We start from the raw sequence: 17,242 nt of genomic DNA, 5'->3' as shown, positions 1-17,242 counted from the left end.
GAGGTCTTGGATATTTACTACTAAATCCTTGTCAGTGTACCCTTGTGTCTGTTGTCTAAAAAAAAAAAACAACAACCTTCATTTCATAAGTTACAATCAGTTTGAAACAATATTGTTGATTTCCCTGTAGATTACTGAAAATCCAAAATGATTTCTTACTGTTGTGTTTCTGCCTCACAGAGTTCTGCTGCCTGATTAGATTTATTTAAACAAAATCACATGTGTAGAGTTGATTTAGGAGAGACTGTGTTTTGAGGTTCATCTCCTCGGCGGAGGCTCAGCGCTTCCTGTTTTTGTCCACCAGGAGTGGAGCGTCTCTTCCTGACGACAGGTTCAGGATTTCTTTGTTTTCGCAAGCCGTGCCCACTTCCTGCCTCCACCGGCCTTGTGTCTGTGTGGCAGGATGTGTCTTGTTAATTTTTTTTTTTCCCCCCCAATGGTCATCATAAGAAGTAGCAGAAAATCGTATTGTTATAATAGTGTTTACAGTTTTTATTTTGTTATTATAAACATTTATGGAAAAAAAATCTTTTTTTTTCTTCTTATCCGTTGTTCCTGAAGGTCTAGGATCAGTCTGGGCAACAAGGCCTTGTCACATGACTCTGTTTTCGTCTCCGACTCATCAGAAGCTAACGAGGGCCTCGGGGCGTCTCAGGACAGCATTCACGGAAAAGTTAAATCCCTACAGGTAAATGTCAACCGCTGAGTTTTACTCTTTGACCCCAGAAGTTCAAGACGTTATCAGGAGCCAGTTCATGTGGCGTGGCAAGATAAGTTTGCAGTGTCTTGCAAATGTGTTCATTCTTTATTTTTTCACATTTTTTTTTCTAGAGGAATTTATTGTCAAAGACGAACTTGAAGTAGTGTATAATTATAACGTGTGATCTGCTTCAGAGCTTCTGCCTCACAGAGCAGCCCTCCCCCACTCAGCTCCTTCAGACTAGCCAGCTGCAATTAGTAAACACCTGGTGGAACTGAGCATCTGATGAGCTCATTATAGGAGCCACTTCTCAGTCAAACACTGGTAAAAACGTTGTGAAAGGGTTAATAGAGGAATAATAATGGGAATGATGACTTCCTGAAAGCAGAGCTTCAGAAAGAGCAGGTGCTTCTTAAAGAGACAGAGGCCCAGTTTCAAGGCGTTAAATTACAAAGTCAAGTTTCTTTTAACTCATATGCAGCAATTTTACAACAAATGAAAGTGACGTAGTTACTTGATTGTGCTATAAAATGGCCCTATGTGGTTGTAAAACACATAATGCTGACCCTTTAATGTCAGGTGACATTTGAAGAAAAAAAACTGTATTTTTTAATAAATATCTATTATAGAAATTTTTTATTGCCGTTTCATTTCAAGTTTGAGATTTCAAAACCGTATGAACTCTAGTAGGAAAACCGTGCATACCAGAGTTTTTCTTGCAGTTACACGTATGCCCTACTTACTTGGTGATCAAAATCATAACAAAATACATTGATAGTTGAGGTTGTGTAGTAAGGAAGTGTGGAAAATTTTTAAGAAGCATTAATACTTTTACGTGGCACTCTGGACGATCCCATTGAGATGTCAGATGTAATGGATGAGGATGATGTTCCTCTACCAAAAAAAACTCTGCTGCTTTTTTTGATATCCAGCCAAACTTATTATAGCAGAGGACAGAGTGTAAGAGACGGGAATAAATCATCACAATTGACTCTAAACTCCAGTGAATTACTAGAATTCAGGTGTTTATGGCAGAAAAGGTAATCAAAGAAAGAGTAACTGGATGACAAAGAGGAGGAGGAGGAGGAACTAAGATGAAGCACATATCCGTCTGTCACAACAGCAGTCTAAAAGGGGAAGACGTGACCTCCAGTGCAACCGCTTTACTAAGCAAAGGAGAGCAGGAATTAAGCTGCTCCTTAAGGGGATTTGCTAAAGAGGAAAACTTTTCCCTGCAGTCGAAATAAAGAGGAAGTGTTTTGGGCCTATTTACGGACAAGGCAGTCTTTAGAAAAAAAATAAAAATACAGACGATGCATCTGGAGCACTCAGATTCAGATATGAAGCCGCTCCAAAGGGTTAGCCGCAGCGATACGTCTGGCAGATGGGAGTTCAGACACAGCCATTAGCATAAACTGAGTTTAGAGAGAAAAATGATCCGATGGAGATATTCCCAGCTTAATTCTCGCTGTCAGCGGGGGCTTCCTGTTTGATGAGTGGAATTAGGTCATTCCAGAGCTAAATATAAGCACGTCATGCAAAGATCAATATCTAATGAGACGCTGCAGGATAAATAGCGCGGCGCTGCCAGGTAATCACATAGACATAATATAAGGATAGACGCCTCATGGACCACTCTCGCCTATGGTCACTGACGAGATTTAGGGCGGCCATCTTGGAGTGGTACACCACTCCACTCAGCGTTATGTGTTTAGCAGGCACAATGACGTATCAGCGGATTTAATCGATCATAACACACTTTTTTGTTATTGGAAACCATATTCAAAACTCTATCAAAGCAACATTTATAAACAATTGTATTTTAAAGTATGTTTTAATACATAGTTCAGCATATTTAAATATGCTTAGTGGCTATAACAATAGAATAGGAATGGAATATTCTGATATTGATGTATGAAGAGCATATTACAAAGCACACACCCGTTCATAATTTATTTAATAAATTATTTAGTAATATCAATACATATTTATATAACTATACAAACACAAATAAATAATGATTAATAATGAGACAAATAATGATTAATACTGAATAATATATATTGGATACATGTATGTATGTATGTATGTATGTATGTATATATATACATACATGTTTTTCAGCCGATGAGTTCTAGCTTCAGAGAGATTCAGCAGCTGAGATTGAGCCCAAAATCCGATGCGAGATTCATCCGTGCTGCAGTGAATCCGTCTCTCTTTATAGATATCTCCCTCTTCTTCCTCACATCGTGTCTTTAGGAAACCTTCCAAACAAAAACGGAAGATTTGGGATGTATCTTACTTTTGACAGAGTGAAAGAATATAAATAATAGTCTTTACCACCTGTGTAAACTTTACTGGTGAATGTTATAACACATAATATAAGTTATATAATATGTGTTATATTGTTTCATTTCTAATATAGGCTCTTGTGTCAGATAATCTAAGCCAATGTTAGAGAATAATTAATTTTTTTTAGATTTACGGAATCTCAGTTAGCCTTCATAGCGGGGCTGAACCCGTATTACACCAAGCACTATAGCTAATATTAGCTGGTATCTTGCCGGTGGACATAAATACAGTAAAGTAATATTCTAATCACAAAATATACACAATAATATCTCCATCTTACTTGTGAAATGTTGTTTGTGGAGCCCTCACATCAATAGTTCATTTATCCGAACAACAATATCCCTCAGTGCTGAGGCATCTTCAGTTGTTTTGGTTGAGCAAAGTAGGAGGGACGACCGCTCCAAGATGGCCGCCGTATTTCTTGCGCCGGAGCAGCCAATGCGGGGTCTACTCTTATATTATGTCTATGGGTAATCATATCACACGTTCACCGACTATTACCGGTGTTCTGTAGTTTTACATTCAGCACATACACAAAACAAGATTAGCATCCGCCAAAAATGTTACCAAATGAATTGTTTTATATCTCTGTCAACTGAAATGTGGCAAATACATAAAACTAAAATATCACTTGATATTATTCAGCGCTGGCAATTTTGTTTAAGCTCTTACCTGAGTGCCAGGAAACTTCTAAAGAAATATGCTAGCAAAGCTGATAGCGTATGTCCGATGCTAATAGCGCGTTAGTATATATCCCTAGGAGTTTGGGACGCTTTTACTAAGAGGATACAGTAAAATATACAAAATGAAAATAGCAAAACACAGAAAATCTACTCATTAAAGATGAACCAAAGAAAAACAACAGACTTTTTTTTAAAAAGCTCAGTCTTGACTAAGGGAAAATTTGTATGCTAATTTAGCCTTAATCCCAGATACAAACTTCTTTCTGCTACTTGGTAAAATTACCTTTTAACAGAATTAGGTATGATGTTTTAGGCATAATTTCACAAGAGACTCAAATCAGTTTTCTGGAATTTTAGCCCATTTATATCAAAATGTGGTTCCAGCTGTTTCCAGTTTTTGATCTTTATTCCTAGCTACCACACGACAAAAACATAAAAATATAAATGTTCAAAACTGAATGTAGCAATGTATTTCAACGTAATAAGTCCAGTCAAACTTGATATTCAATCAACTTTCTGTTTCAAACAACTTTATCTTTCTGAACCCATATAGCTAGACAAAGCAATTCTTTCTGCTAATATTCAATATTCAAGAAGTTGTGGAAGAATATTGATTTCTGAACCTTTTTAATATCTGTATCTATTTCTAATCATTGAAGCAGGCCGACCACTCACTCAACAAAAGCTGTGTTTTCCAATGTTTGCTTTGTGCCCAAGTAAATGAGTCCTTAAGTGCCTGACAGAGGGCAGCATGGAGATAAGATGCCTGTTTGAGTTTCTGTGATACCGAGAGAATGTGCAAGAACTTTCACCCTCCGTTGCCAACGAACCCTCTGCAAAAGTCCAGCGTTGTTAATTATACTCCACTCTGACTCAAAATATAACCTGTGTGTAATTATTAAACGGGAAGTGAAAACTTTGGGCATTCCTATCATCTCTAGAAAGCAAACAAACACATCTTCTATCAAATCTACGCCTATCAAATATTGTAGAATGGAAGGAATTTTTTTTTATCAGAATAGAGTCTGAAAATAGGAACATTAATTTGTATTCAGAACCAACAGTTTGCAAAAGTCCCCAAATTAGTTATTTGAGCCTGTCTGTGTGTAGTTTAAGTTTAGATCCAGGTGTTGCGTGAATAAAAACCAACAAACTGGTTTAGATTAGAGCACATCCTTCTAGAAATCGACTAGTCAAAGTCCAAACCTTAAATCTAAATTAGAATCTGAAGCAGGACTTGAAAGAGGGGAGAAATTAAAGTTTTTAGAAAATTGAGAAAAAGAAGTAATTCCCCAGAGGTTTGATTCAAAGAGATGAATAAAAACGTGGACTACACTTAACAAATAAAAAAAAACGTGTGTGAGGTTTTTTTTTTTAATTCGACTTACAAGCTGCCAAAATGTGATTTAAAAAAAAAAAAAAGAAAGAAGAAAGTAAAAAGTTTTTCCAAGTGGTTTGCAAGCTTCCTTCTTCCTTCGTTCATGACGAACAAGAATCACATCCAGAACTTGGACTGTCTGCCGGGTTACCCAACCGTACGGCCAGAGTGAAATTTACAGGGGAGCGGCAAAAGCAAACGAGTTGGATTAGCAGCGCTTTGCTAATGGTGTCATCTAGAAAATTTCATTGTGAAATATAATTTCTGCTGCCAGAAAATTGAGCTGATGGCGCTTCATGACAGTCACAAGACCGGAACATGGCAACAGGCTTCAGTCAGAAACCTTTTTAGATTTGCTGCTAGCTGACTGCTACAGGAGGCCCACAGCAACGCCGTCCACAATGAGTTTTTGGAGATGCATGACGATATGAATTACAACATTTAATTTTCCTTTGGGATAATAAAAAAGGTACTTTTGAACTTTGCAAAGAGAAATAAAATGTGTGATAGTTAGTGATGATGTTTGGTCTGCAGCTCCAGCTGAAGCAGGCCATCAGACTGGGCTCTCCTCCGTCCTTAATGTGTGTGAAGAAGACCGAAGACGCCGGAGCCACATCTGAGGACGACGGCCTGCCCTGCAGCCCACCCGACTACACACCCCTTCATTCAGTCAAGGTAGCACACACACACGCACGCACACGAACACACCACTGCAATCTGTCTGGAGTTTTTTGCTCCAACGTTTTTATTTTCTTTTTGTGCTTTTCTCAGAGTAAAGCTGAGAGGTCCAGCTCCAACAGCCTGCATGGAGTAGACGGCGACGAGCAGGTAAAGAAACATGTTAATGTTTATTAGTGTAAGACATTGTAAATGTGTAAAAAGTGTAGAGATGCCTCTTGTTTTTTTCCAGCTGTGTAAAATGTTATTCAAGTAAAAGTAACAAGTTCCTCACATGAAAATGTTCTATAGGTGAAAGTTGGAAGGAAGAAAGTTTTGTGAATTTCTCAAAAGAAATGAGAAAATGTTCGTTTCTAATTGTTTTTAGTTAGTTTTTTTTTTTTTTGATAAGTAAAAATGCAATACAAAATAAACCGAGCAGCCACTACGACATCATGAATATCATTTATTTCAGTCGTTTTGAACCTTTCCACCTGGAAAGAAAAAAGGAAAAAAGCACACTGCTGAAAAAAATGAAACGAAACTAAAAAAGCAAACGTAAAGACAATAAAATGAGACAAAAAAGGAGCGATGCAGTTTTTCTTGTGTATTTTTAAAAATATATATTTTTACTCCAATAAAAATACTTATACGAGTGAAATACTTTACCCAAAACATACCCAAGTAAAAATTCAAAATTTTAATTAATTATTTTTTTAAAATCTTTCCATACATAAGGCAAAGCTGGAAAAAAGCAAGAGAAAAGAACAAGACAAACCTAGTTCAAGAATAGAAAAAAACACACCAGAAAAATAAAATCAGTTTTTTATGGTGCTATTTTTTATTTTTAGTCATTAAAAGATATGATTTCAAATGTAACGGAGTGAAATACTGAAGTAAAAGCAAAAGTTCAGGTTTTGTGAACTACTTAAGAGTAAAACAGTACAGAGAGGTTGTTACTTACTTAGTTACATAAATGCTGGTAACCAGTTTACTAGCTTCCCATCACGTTTTGAAGTCGTTCACATGTTTCTGAACTGCTGCTAAAGTAAAGAACTGCAGGAAGAGTCTCTGTACTGTGTGAGTGTTTCTGCTCATGTGATCACGGTGATGAGCATCTCATGATCCGAGTCTACACGTTAAACTCCTGGATCTAGATAAAAGCATTCTTCATGTAAAACGAACCCTGCTCTCTCTCGCTCTCTCTCTTTCTGTCGCTTTTTCTACTTGTTTTTTCTCTGTTCCTGCCGCTCAGTTCTTCCCTCGATGCTTTACGACTTTGCACTCCCGGACGCTGGATGCGGCGAGAAGCGGCTGTCTTTCTCAGCCTTCCTGACTCCGGCGGCGGCTGGAGGCTCCGCAGGCAAAACGGGACAAATGAGCTTTTAATGACAGTGAAGTTCTGGTCGTTTCGGAAGCATTTCGGCCCGATGGCGCATTCCCAACTGGAAAGAGTGACAAATGACTGGCTGAAAAAACGTGCTCACAAAAAATGTAAAACTAGCCCTTTAAAGGAGATTCCTCTCTTAGTAGTGAAGCTCAGGATTCCAGTTAACGTTGAGTTTATGTTGCCAGTTTGAGTTACACCGCCTTGAAAAAGTTTTCTTTTTAAAACATTTTGTCTAATTTCCATGTGTCTAATTGGGATTCTAGTGCCAGATTCTGTTTACTGCATCAGCCAATAGAATAATAGATGCTTCAGTGATGTCACTTCCTCTTGTTTTGGCCCACATGATGGAAGACTTTAGTTAAAAGCTGCAAAAAGGAAGAGATTTTTTTTGTGCAATCCCAAACAAACAAATTTAATCCCAAACAAACTTAGTCCCTCAAAAGGGATCAAGTTTGAAACTGATCAAAATATTCAAACTCCTAATTTTGAATATTTCCCACCAATTTTCTATTTGTGAAAAAGTAGAAAACAATTAAATAGATTGAGATTTGCAGTTGTAAAGTGTTTGTCTTGACCGACTAGTTCCAGATCTGTGTAATGTGTATTGATCACGTTAATATCAGTGTCTGCATGTTTATCCCTCACCGACCCGAGATTAAAAACATGCAAAATCAATTACTGGACCATTAATCAATGTGTTTGATGTTTATATGCTTGATGACTTTAATGATGGCATTGGACAAAATCTAATGTTTGTTGCTTGTTTCATATTGGCACTTTGAACTGCCTTGTTGCTGAAATGTGCTCTACAAACAAACTGGACTATTGTGATTGTTTGCCTAGAGCACGATGGTTAAAATATATATATATATATTTAGATGATCTTTCCAGGTAAAAGCAGACTCCTGGAAAAAAGTTTGGAACAAGTTAAATACACAAACCAGGCCATTCTGAAGCCCCAAACGTCCAGCTAAGTGTTGCTTAGCGTTAGCCATTTGCAGCGTTAGCTGCTGGAGGAGGAGAGGAACTTTCTGCATGCGTTGAGCTTTAAAAAAAAATCTCCAAAAAGCAGAGTTCAAACTGATTTGATCCATATTGTGGGTTCTCCATGATCCCTGTGCGAGATGTTTCTGTGTTTTCTCCCCGTCGTGCGCAAGTTCTGTTTGGATTCCTCCTGCAGCACAGAAATATGCACGCTACGCTAACTGGTTCCTTTCAAAAACTATTAAGGGTGTGAGTGTGCCAGCGCCGCTGTTTGTGCTGTTTCTGTCTGTGTGGCGGGTGTAGACAATACATGAACATATGATCCATATTTTTATGTTTGTACTATGTAAAAAAATATATATAAATAGAATGGCTGAGTTATTTATGATTACCAATTACAATTTACATTTAACAGCATTTATGTGTATCTTTAGCTGTTTATTTGCACTTTAACATAAATCATTGGATCTGATGTTTCTGAAATGCATAAACTCTTGTTTAATAATTGTATTTGTTTCAGTTCATGCGTTCCTAAAGAGCACAGCCTCCCATCTGCAGCGCCATGTGCTGACAGGACGATGCTACTTATTGTGTTCACATACGTTTCTGTTCAAAGTGATCCTCTTCTGACCTTAAATGGAAGTATGCAGGTTGACCTCTTCTTTCTCTGCATGTCACTTTTCTCTCTCTGTCTTTTTTCCCCTACTTCTGACCCTTTTTCTCTCGCTTCCAGCCGCACTGACCTACTGTATGCGTGTCTGTGTGTTCAGGGTGCATTCCGATGGTTAGCTCTGCAGCCAGCGCGTCTGCTTTTAGTTACAGCGCTCCAATTCAACGCGCCTCCCCGCCGTCATGTTTCTGTCGAGACGAAGTTCTGCTGCTTTACATTTAACCTCAATGCTAACTGCAGCTTAGAGCCCCCAAAGTACCTCTGATTGTGTTAGTGTGGCCTGATTTTGGCTAAACCAACATTTTTTTACATTATTCTGAAGGTTTTTTTTTGTTTTTGTTTTTTTTTTTTGGGTGACTTTGTGGATGGAGTCATCTGAGCTCAGCAGGATGAAGGGGTTTCCCCCTGAAGTGTAGTCCAAAAAAACATCAAGCAGTTTCCTTTCTCTTACGCCGATAAGTGCTGGGAAAGTGAAGCTTCTGTCAATAAGTTATGTGGGAAACACTTTGCCGAAACCTTCTGTCTCCTTCCCCCGCCAGCTGTCCAGCAGAGCCTTGAGCCCCCCTGCGGTTCCCGGGGACTTCAGCCAGCCGGCCAGTCCCTTCGTCTGCCTGGACAACTCTGCTGCCAAGCACAAGCTGGGCCTGAGAAACAAGGCCTGCAACAGGAGGAAACCCGCCCGCGTAAGACAGCCACACACATCCTCCAGTTACATGGCCCAGAAGGCTCTAGGTTTGGAATATATATATATATATATATATATATATATATATATATATATAATTTTTTTTTTTTTTTTCCCTGTTTGTGGTAACAAGCAGGGCCTCATTCCTGGGCTGGAGTCAGTTTTGGTGCCCTGTCCAGCTTAGAAAAATTATAAAATTATTTTACTAATGAAAATTATGGTACGTTAACATGCAGTCCTTCATCTCGGCGCTTATGAGCCGATGCATGGCGGGTGAAACGCGTCCCCTGGTCAGCAGCTCCATCATGTTTCCCAGGAAATCTACTATAACATCAGAATTTTCAAATACTTGAGTATTGTTTGGGTCATAAATACCTTAAAATCTTAATTCAACTTGTCTAATATTGAGTTGGGAGTTTTAGAATACAAACACACATAAGAAAAAGAAAAAAAAAGAAAGAAAAGTCTTTTCTGGCCCCCCAAACAATCGGGGCCCTGGGCTCCAGCCCCTGAAAGCTCTGTCTGTCTGTACCAGGTGACAAACATGGAATCGCTGCAATACTTGAAGTGAAGGTTTTGACAAAAACGTTATGATTATTTAAACAAGGCATCCTTAAAAACGGTTAATTAAGATCAAATCAATGTCTTAAATTCATAAGAAACAATGTAAGTTGGCCTGAGATACATTAACCACAGGTCTTAAATTTTGATGTGGCAGAATGTTTGAGTCGTATTCAGACATCATTCTGTTCTGTGACTGGGGGCAGTTGAAGCTACCGCTAACTAGCTGCTAATACACACTTGTTCTACTAGTCACTGAAACACAAATGTGTAAAATTAAGTTGTGTTTGTTTATCATGCAAGTATAAAGATACACACAAGACAAGAGAATATGCACCTGGATCATCTGAACATGACAAGACTGTATTTTAGCAAATATTTTTTTACTTCTCTCACACTTTTATAAAACTGCTCAGGTCTATCATGCTAATGCTAGGATGGATGTGGACATTTAGCTATAGCTGATTTACTTTGATTTCTGTCCTCCTAGCAATACTGTTATATTTCTTTTACCTGTTATTTCTGCTGCTTTACATTTTTTTAATGCTGGTACTTTTTATTTTAGGTGTAAAATGTATGTAGCGTTAAGATGCTAACCGTCCTTTCCCCGTTCAGGTTTTAGTTAACTTGGAGGCTAGCTTTTTGTTTTCTTGTGATTAGGAGTCTTGCTAGCAAACTGTTGATTTTTTCCAGTCATAATTGTGGGAACCAATCAGTCCTATAAAAAAAAAGCAGATTGTGCAGAAGGATTTATTGTATACAAATATTTAAGTAATCTCACTGTGTCTGCAGCACACAGTTAGAAGTTACACTCCCAGAACGTACACCTGACCTGGCCTAAATCTTGAGTCTTGTTCTTCTGAGGATATTTTTGTTGACGTCCTCACCCCGTTGTACAGTAAGTAGCAGCTGATGATGACGCGTCATGTCTGTGCAGCGCCTGGAGTTGAAAGCAGAAGGCGAATCTACGGCGGAGGAGGAGGAGCTGACGGTGTCTCTGACAGCAGCAGACGTTACGGAGGAGCAGCAGAAGGCAGAAGGTCAGCGCCGTTTATCCATCACTCAACACATTTCATTAAGACACACAGGAGTTTCTGAAGGCCAATAGCAAATTATAATTCACTTTTTTTTATTTATTTGTTTTTTTTTCTTTACATATCTGAAGTAAAACCTGAAGGGAACTGGAGTTAATGATGGTGTTTTTGTTTTTATTTTTGTTTTGTTTTGATTATTAGTTGTTGTTTTTTTTACTCGTCAGTGTGTTTTCCTATTTCAAGTTAACCATGACTCTTAGGAACTCTTGTTTCTGTCTGTGACTCAGTCGAAAGTCGGGATCAGCTGAAAGCAGAAACCGAAGAGGAGGAGGACGAAGAGGACAAACCCCAAAAAGATTCTGCCGCGTTCCCACTCGGGGGTAGCGATGGAGAAGATGATGCGGAAGCGGAACAGGATGTTTCTCACGCCCCGGACGCTTCCTGTCCTCCAGAGTCCGGTTTCTCTGAGGAGGAGGAGGAGGAGGAGGAGGATGAGGAAGAGCAGGACGCCTCGGTTGATCGGCGCGCTCCCTCCTCCAGCTCCGGCTCCACATCCTCCTCCTTGGACAGTCCCAGGTGCTCCCACATCATTTCCTCCTTCTTCTCCTCCTTTCTGTGTTGTTTTTTTAACCCCCTCCACTCAAATAAAACCTGTTGATTTTCTAGCGTCTCACCAGAGCCCCCTGCTGGTCAGACGGAGCACCTGACCAGCCCTGCAGGATTTTGCTGCGCCGTCCACTCTGAGAGTGACTCTTTGACGGGAGAAGAAGAAAACGTCGATGAGGGGAGCTCTCTCTTGGAGGAGGTGCTGAGCTCCTTGAAGACCTCTCATTCGCCCGATGTGGAGGTCAGTGGCGTTGTCATGGAGACGGAGGAGACGGAGGATGAGGCGGTGGAAGTTGACGAGAGGAAGGAAGAGGAGGATCCCACTGGTTGTGAGGGTCCTGCCTTGAGTCCTGACACGTCTGATCGGACTGCCCAGGAGGAAGAGGAGGTTCTTCCTCAGTCACTACAGGAGGAAGAGGTCACTGTAGAAGAAGAAGAAGAAGCAAAAAGCATAGAGGAAGAACCGGAGGAGAACAAAGTTTCGGAGCAATTCATTCAGCACATTCAACACACTGTATGTCTTTATGTCCTTTTGAAAACTGTCAATAATAGATTTCCAATTATTTTATTGCTTAATTTTCAGCTTCACACTTGAATAAGTTATCGAAATAAAAAACAAACACTTTAAAAAACCAGAAAGTTTTATGTTTCACAGATACATGGTGCTTCTTGCTTTTAATGGACTACAGGAACAAGATAAATCTGAAAGAAATTAATGAAAAAGATGTACTTGTAAACATATACAAGAAGATTAGCATATCATTAATAAACAAGAAATCCTCTGAAACAAAGCTGTTTACAAAATCTGATGAAAACTTGGAGGAAGATTGGCTGTTGGTTCTACCCAAACTCCACTGAGCAATTAGTCAAAGCCCAAGATGTTGTTATGGCTACAAGTTGTTTTTTAAAGCTGCGGTATGTAACTTTTATTAAATAATAACAATAAAAAAATTAACATATTGGAGATATGAGAGATGATCTGTGAAAAAAAACAAACTCCTCCACTTCTTCCCAGTTCCAGTATTTCTATCTGTAAAAACACAGCAGTCCTAGTCAGAAACAACCAATCAGAGCATGGAGGTGGGTCCTGGCGCTGTCAATCACGCTTGTGTACACATTTCTCAATGTGCTTCTGGTGGAGAAACAACTTGCCATTACAGGAAAACTGTCTATCCATCGTCATTGGTGGCTGTGCTGACTAGCATTACTATCCATGACAGGCTAGCTGTAGCGTAGCAGTTAGCGCTGAGAGAAGGCAGAGGGTTTTTTCACTGATTGCCTGTCTCATATGCACGGCATAGTGACAGTTTTGATAAATATGCATTATAAAAGTTACATACTGTAGCTTTATATGCTAACCTTTCTATATTTGTGGGCTTTAACCAGTACCTGACTCTGTCATCACCAAATGTGTTAAACAAACTAAAGATTCAGGAAGAAATAGCACCGTTAGAAAACTCCTAAATTCCTCCAACAATGTTCAACAACGTCCATCATTTTTACACTCGTATTTTCCAGGCTGAGGAGGAAGAGGAAGTTGAATCCGAGGAAGAAAACCAAACTATCAACCAGGAAGAAGTGGAGGGAGAACGGGACAGCGGCGAGGAGGAGGAAGAGGAGGAGGCGGTAGAGGTAAAGGAGGAGCCAGAAGCTGTCGATGAAAAATGCCAGAACGAGGTGGAAGAAAGGGAGGAAGGAAGCTGTGTCGAGGTGGAGGAGGTGAGAGATGAAGAAGAGGCAGAGGAGGAAGCTGAAGCTGAGGATGAAGAGGAAATGACAGAGGGGATCCCTGACGCTGAAGACGAGGAGGATCCGACTGCTTCATCGATTTTAGAGGAAGGCGAAGGAGATGATGATGCTACCCTAGAGACGGATGATCAAATACTTCCCGAAGGGAACGAAGAGCAGGAAGTTTTAAATGAGAACTCTGGAGCTGAGGAAGAGGAAGAGGTAGAGCTTCAGGATCGTAAATCAGAAGACGTGGAAAGAAGTCCTGATGGAAATCAGAGTGGAGACGACGTGGAATTGGGAAAAGACGGAACAAGTCCCCTCATAGAGGAGAAGGAAGCTGAAGCTGAGGAAGAAGGTTGTGTTTCCTCCAGACTTCCTCCGCTGCTCCTGCCGGAGTCACGCTCTGTTTCCTGTTCAGATCAGAGTCCCACCAGTTCCCCCAGTAAGACCAGCACCTTACACATCCATCTGGCCTCCCCCACCTCAGAGAAACCCAGCTCTCTGCTCCAGCTCACTGCCGTAACAGAGTCACTTTCCCCCGCCGAGAAACCCACAGAGTTTAACGTGACAGAACGGATAGAGGGTGTGAAAAAAACAGAAGAAGAGGAGGAAGAAGAAGAAGAAGAGAAGCAATCAGCACCAGAACCAGGTGATTCCTCCGGACAGGAATCGCCATCAACACCGACGGATCAAAGCAAAGTCCGCTTCACCGTCGCCCCGGCGTGGCAGCGGCTGCAGAGCCACCCCACCTCCCCGTCCGCCGCTCCGGCGCTCTGGGACAGCAGAGCCGAGGTGGAGACAGCGGACCGGAAGGAACGGAACGTGAAAGCAGAACCCGGCAGCCCGGCCGAGGGGGAGGCGGCACCGAGTCCGCTCAGAGGGAGGAGTTCAGGGAGCTTCACCTCCAAACCGCAGAGCTACGCAGCGTCCGCTCCGGCTGAGGCCCAGACTGCACCGCTGGGGAGAACACCAGGTGAGAACACCGGGGCTCTAACGGGCGTCAGGGTTTGACACATTGAGTAGTTGTCATGGTACCTACACAACAAAATACAAACTTCTGAAATATGTATAAAGTTACAGCCTAAGCAGGGATGACCAAACTTTTTGCCATTAGGGTCTTAACTCCAGGGCCACATTTAGTTTCTATTAAAAGCACAAAGCTGAGCCAGACCTTTTTTTGTTTTGTTTAGTTTCTGAACAGGGCACCAAAACTGGTTCTAGCCCAAGGCCCCTTATGTGGTTTTATCTCAATAATGCACTAAGTAGACAATATTTTTAATAGTCTAAATGTTGTAGAAAAGGAATCTGTCAATTATTGTTGAGCCACAATACAAACAGGGTCTTTCACAGTCGCTGTATTAAATGACAAGTAAAAATTTTCTAGGACTTTGGGGTGTTTTACTCTTTGTTGCTTCTTTCTTCTTTTTTTATAATACTTGACAATAATGGTTGCGTAGAATTTGCTCATTTTAACAAAGTGTAATGAGTGAAAACAGAAACATCACTTTGTCTTGTACCTAATGAAAACCCAGAATTCAGTTACTCAGAAAATTAGGATGTTGTATAACATAAATTCAAATAAGTATTATATATATATATATATATATATATATATATATATATATATATATATATATATATATATATATATATATATATATATGAGGCCCAGGGACCAAATGTGTCCCTCTCTAGCTTTTTATGAGCTCCACATAGAAAGTACCTTAAAAAAAATCAGTTGTGCGCTTAAATATTATTTTATCAGTCAAATCGAAGCAGTTTTTATCTGAATAGTTCCAAACTACATCAGTTTGAAAATCATAAGAAGTGCTCTTTGAATACACAGGTAGCTGTTTGTTCATATTTTAACGTGTTTTATCATTACATTTGTTCACATGGACATTCATAATCTTATGAAATGAGTTTGACACCCCTATGTATAGGAATCTTGACTCAGCACCATTAACTGAAGTTATTGAAAAGTTTGGTGGAAGGAAAAAGTATGGTCGAGTTGTCATCTGCCACGCATTTTACCACCTGCACGCTCTAAAGCTACAGAAAGGCAGAGCTAGTTTCTCCAACTCCTGTTTGCTGGAAGTGACTCTAACCTGTTCACGCCACTGCCTGTAGAGAGCGCTGCGGTGGCGGAGGCCAACCCAGACAGTCCATTTGGGGTCCGGCTGAGGAAGACGTCGGCTCTGCTCCGGCTCGGCTCAGAAGAGGTAGAATCAGAGGTAGGCAAACACAAAGCAGGAAGTAGAATCCAAGGCAAACGTTCCATTTTAAGCTCGTCGTTGTTTGTCATCCAGCCTCAAGTCGAGTCGCCGACGCATCCGCCCTCCGCTAAAGTTGAGTCACCCCAGCCAATCAGCAGCAAGCCCCCCGCGAGCCATCCAATCGGCAACAAACCCGCTCTGCCCAGGAAACCGGAGGTCCACGGAGACGCTGGAGTCAAACCGAGACGCATCTCAGGTCTGTGCCGCCGTCCCGTCCCGCACCGTCCGCACGAGTCGGAGTCGGTGATCTGACGCCATCAACCTGCTGTGTCGTGTCCCTTCAGAGCCGCCCCCAGCCCGAAGTGCGCCCGGCGGGTCCGATTCCCCCAGCTGGATCTCTGTGGCCAAACAGAAGCAGAAGGTTTACAAAGAAACGCCACTCAATGAAATTACAGTCAAGAAGGTAATCATTTTATTTTCTGTACAGTATTAATACATGTAGCACATTTACAATGTGTTACTGTTTCATCAGGAGGAACAGGAGAAGAAGCCGGCGCTGCCTCCAAGCAGGGAGCAGAGCAGCAGCAGCAGCAAACCGCTTGAACCCACCAGCAGAGGTCAGCACCTGCAAAACGCTGGAATATACAGGAAGCATCACAATAGAGCTCAAGTAAACAAAAGTTGTTCTTATGGAAGTGGATTCTCATTGGAGCAACACTGCCCCCACGTGGCCAAAGTCAGCTACTGGAAAACAGACCAAAGACTAGCCATATTCAAGATGATTATGTTTAAGTTGAAATCTACAAACAAGTACAGTATTTTCTGGACTACATGTTGCTCCAGAGTTTAAAAAATGCAACAGAAAGAGGGGAAAAAAACATATTTAAGAAGCACTGGAGTAAATGTCACTTTTAGGTTTTTCATAACTTCATTGTGCGCAACTGTGGTCAGTGGAAACGCAGCTAGTGTCACCTGCAAACATAATAATTGAGTCTAAATTCTCTATTTGATTGTGTGTGTCTGTGTTTTTTTTCCTTCAGTGTCGGTAGAAAAGGAGACCAGAAGGACTTTCTCTGTTCCAACTCCGGTGCCGCCTCAGCCCCCGAAGCCCCTGCTCCAAAAGCCTCAGGCGCCCCCCACTCCAGCGAAACCCTCGCCCCGACCGGACTCGCCCCGCTCCTCCCCCGCAAAGCCCCCGCCCGTTCTCTCCAAAACACCGCCGGTCGCCTCGCCAAGAACTGTCCCTGAAAAGCCTGCCTCCCCGCAGTGGGGCTCGCCTCCCGCCACTCTGCCCCAGAATGAGCCCCCCTGGATGGCGCTCGCCAAGAAGAAGGCCAAAGCCTGGAGCGAGATGCCGCAGATCGTCCAGTGACGGCTCTCGGTGCTCACGACCCAAAGAAAGTTTTTGCGGGCCAAAACGTAAAAACTCTAAAGCACCGCACTGCGTTTCCACGTTGTATCGCCGGCTTCGGGCTTTCTGATTGGTCTCTAACCTGCAGCCCTGTAGCTACAAACAGCTTTTTTTTTTTGCTCTTCCTCCACATGTTCTACAGTCACGTCTGTCTGAATCGCAGAAGTAAATGTATCCATTTTTC

At 41.2% G+C, this 17,242-nt stretch overlaps 1 protein-coding gene across 3 annotated transcripts in view; it reads left to right on the top strand.

The window, feature by feature from the left end:
* Window positions 1-17,242, top strand: part of LOC106928926 (uncharacterized) — a 49,733-nt gene extending 32,491 nt beyond the window's left edge. For all 3 annotated transcript variants that reach the window (XM_015005530.2, XM_015005529.2, XM_015005533.2), the window contains exons 4-16: window positions 562-688; window positions 5,648-5,788; window positions 5,885-5,941; window positions 9,354-9,497; window positions 10,998-11,100; window positions 11,382-11,670; window positions 11,761-12,214; window positions 13,219-14,404; window positions 15,562-15,665; window positions 15,741-15,903; window positions 15,992-16,110; window positions 16,180-16,264; window positions 16,688-17,242. In XM_015005530.2, coding sequence (XP_014861016.2) covers window positions 562-688; window positions 5,648-5,788; window positions 5,885-5,941; window positions 9,354-9,497; window positions 10,998-11,100; window positions 11,382-11,670; window positions 11,761-12,214; window positions 13,219-14,404; window positions 15,562-15,665; window positions 15,741-15,903; window positions 15,992-16,110; window positions 16,180-16,264; window positions 16,688-17,019 — 3,304 coding nt within the window. In that variant the 3' untranslated portion in view covers window positions 17,020-17,242. The remainder of the gene's footprint in view (window positions 1-561; window positions 689-5,647; window positions 5,789-5,884; window positions 5,942-9,353; window positions 9,498-10,997; window positions 11,101-11,381; window positions 11,671-11,760; window positions 12,215-13,218; window positions 14,405-15,561; window positions 15,666-15,740; window positions 15,904-15,991; window positions 16,111-16,179; window positions 16,265-16,687) is intronic.

This window comes from Poecilia mexicana, unplaced genomic scaffold (genome assembly GCF_051168715.1).
Source record: "Poecilia mexicana isolate PSO_F unplaced genomic scaffold, ASM5116871v1 scaffold_10, whole genome shotgun sequence".
Classification (NCBI taxonomy): Eukaryota; Metazoa; Chordata; class Actinopteri; order Cyprinodontiformes; family Poeciliidae; genus Poecilia; species Poecilia mexicana.
This window is presented reverse-complemented; position numbering and strand designations above follow the sequence as displayed.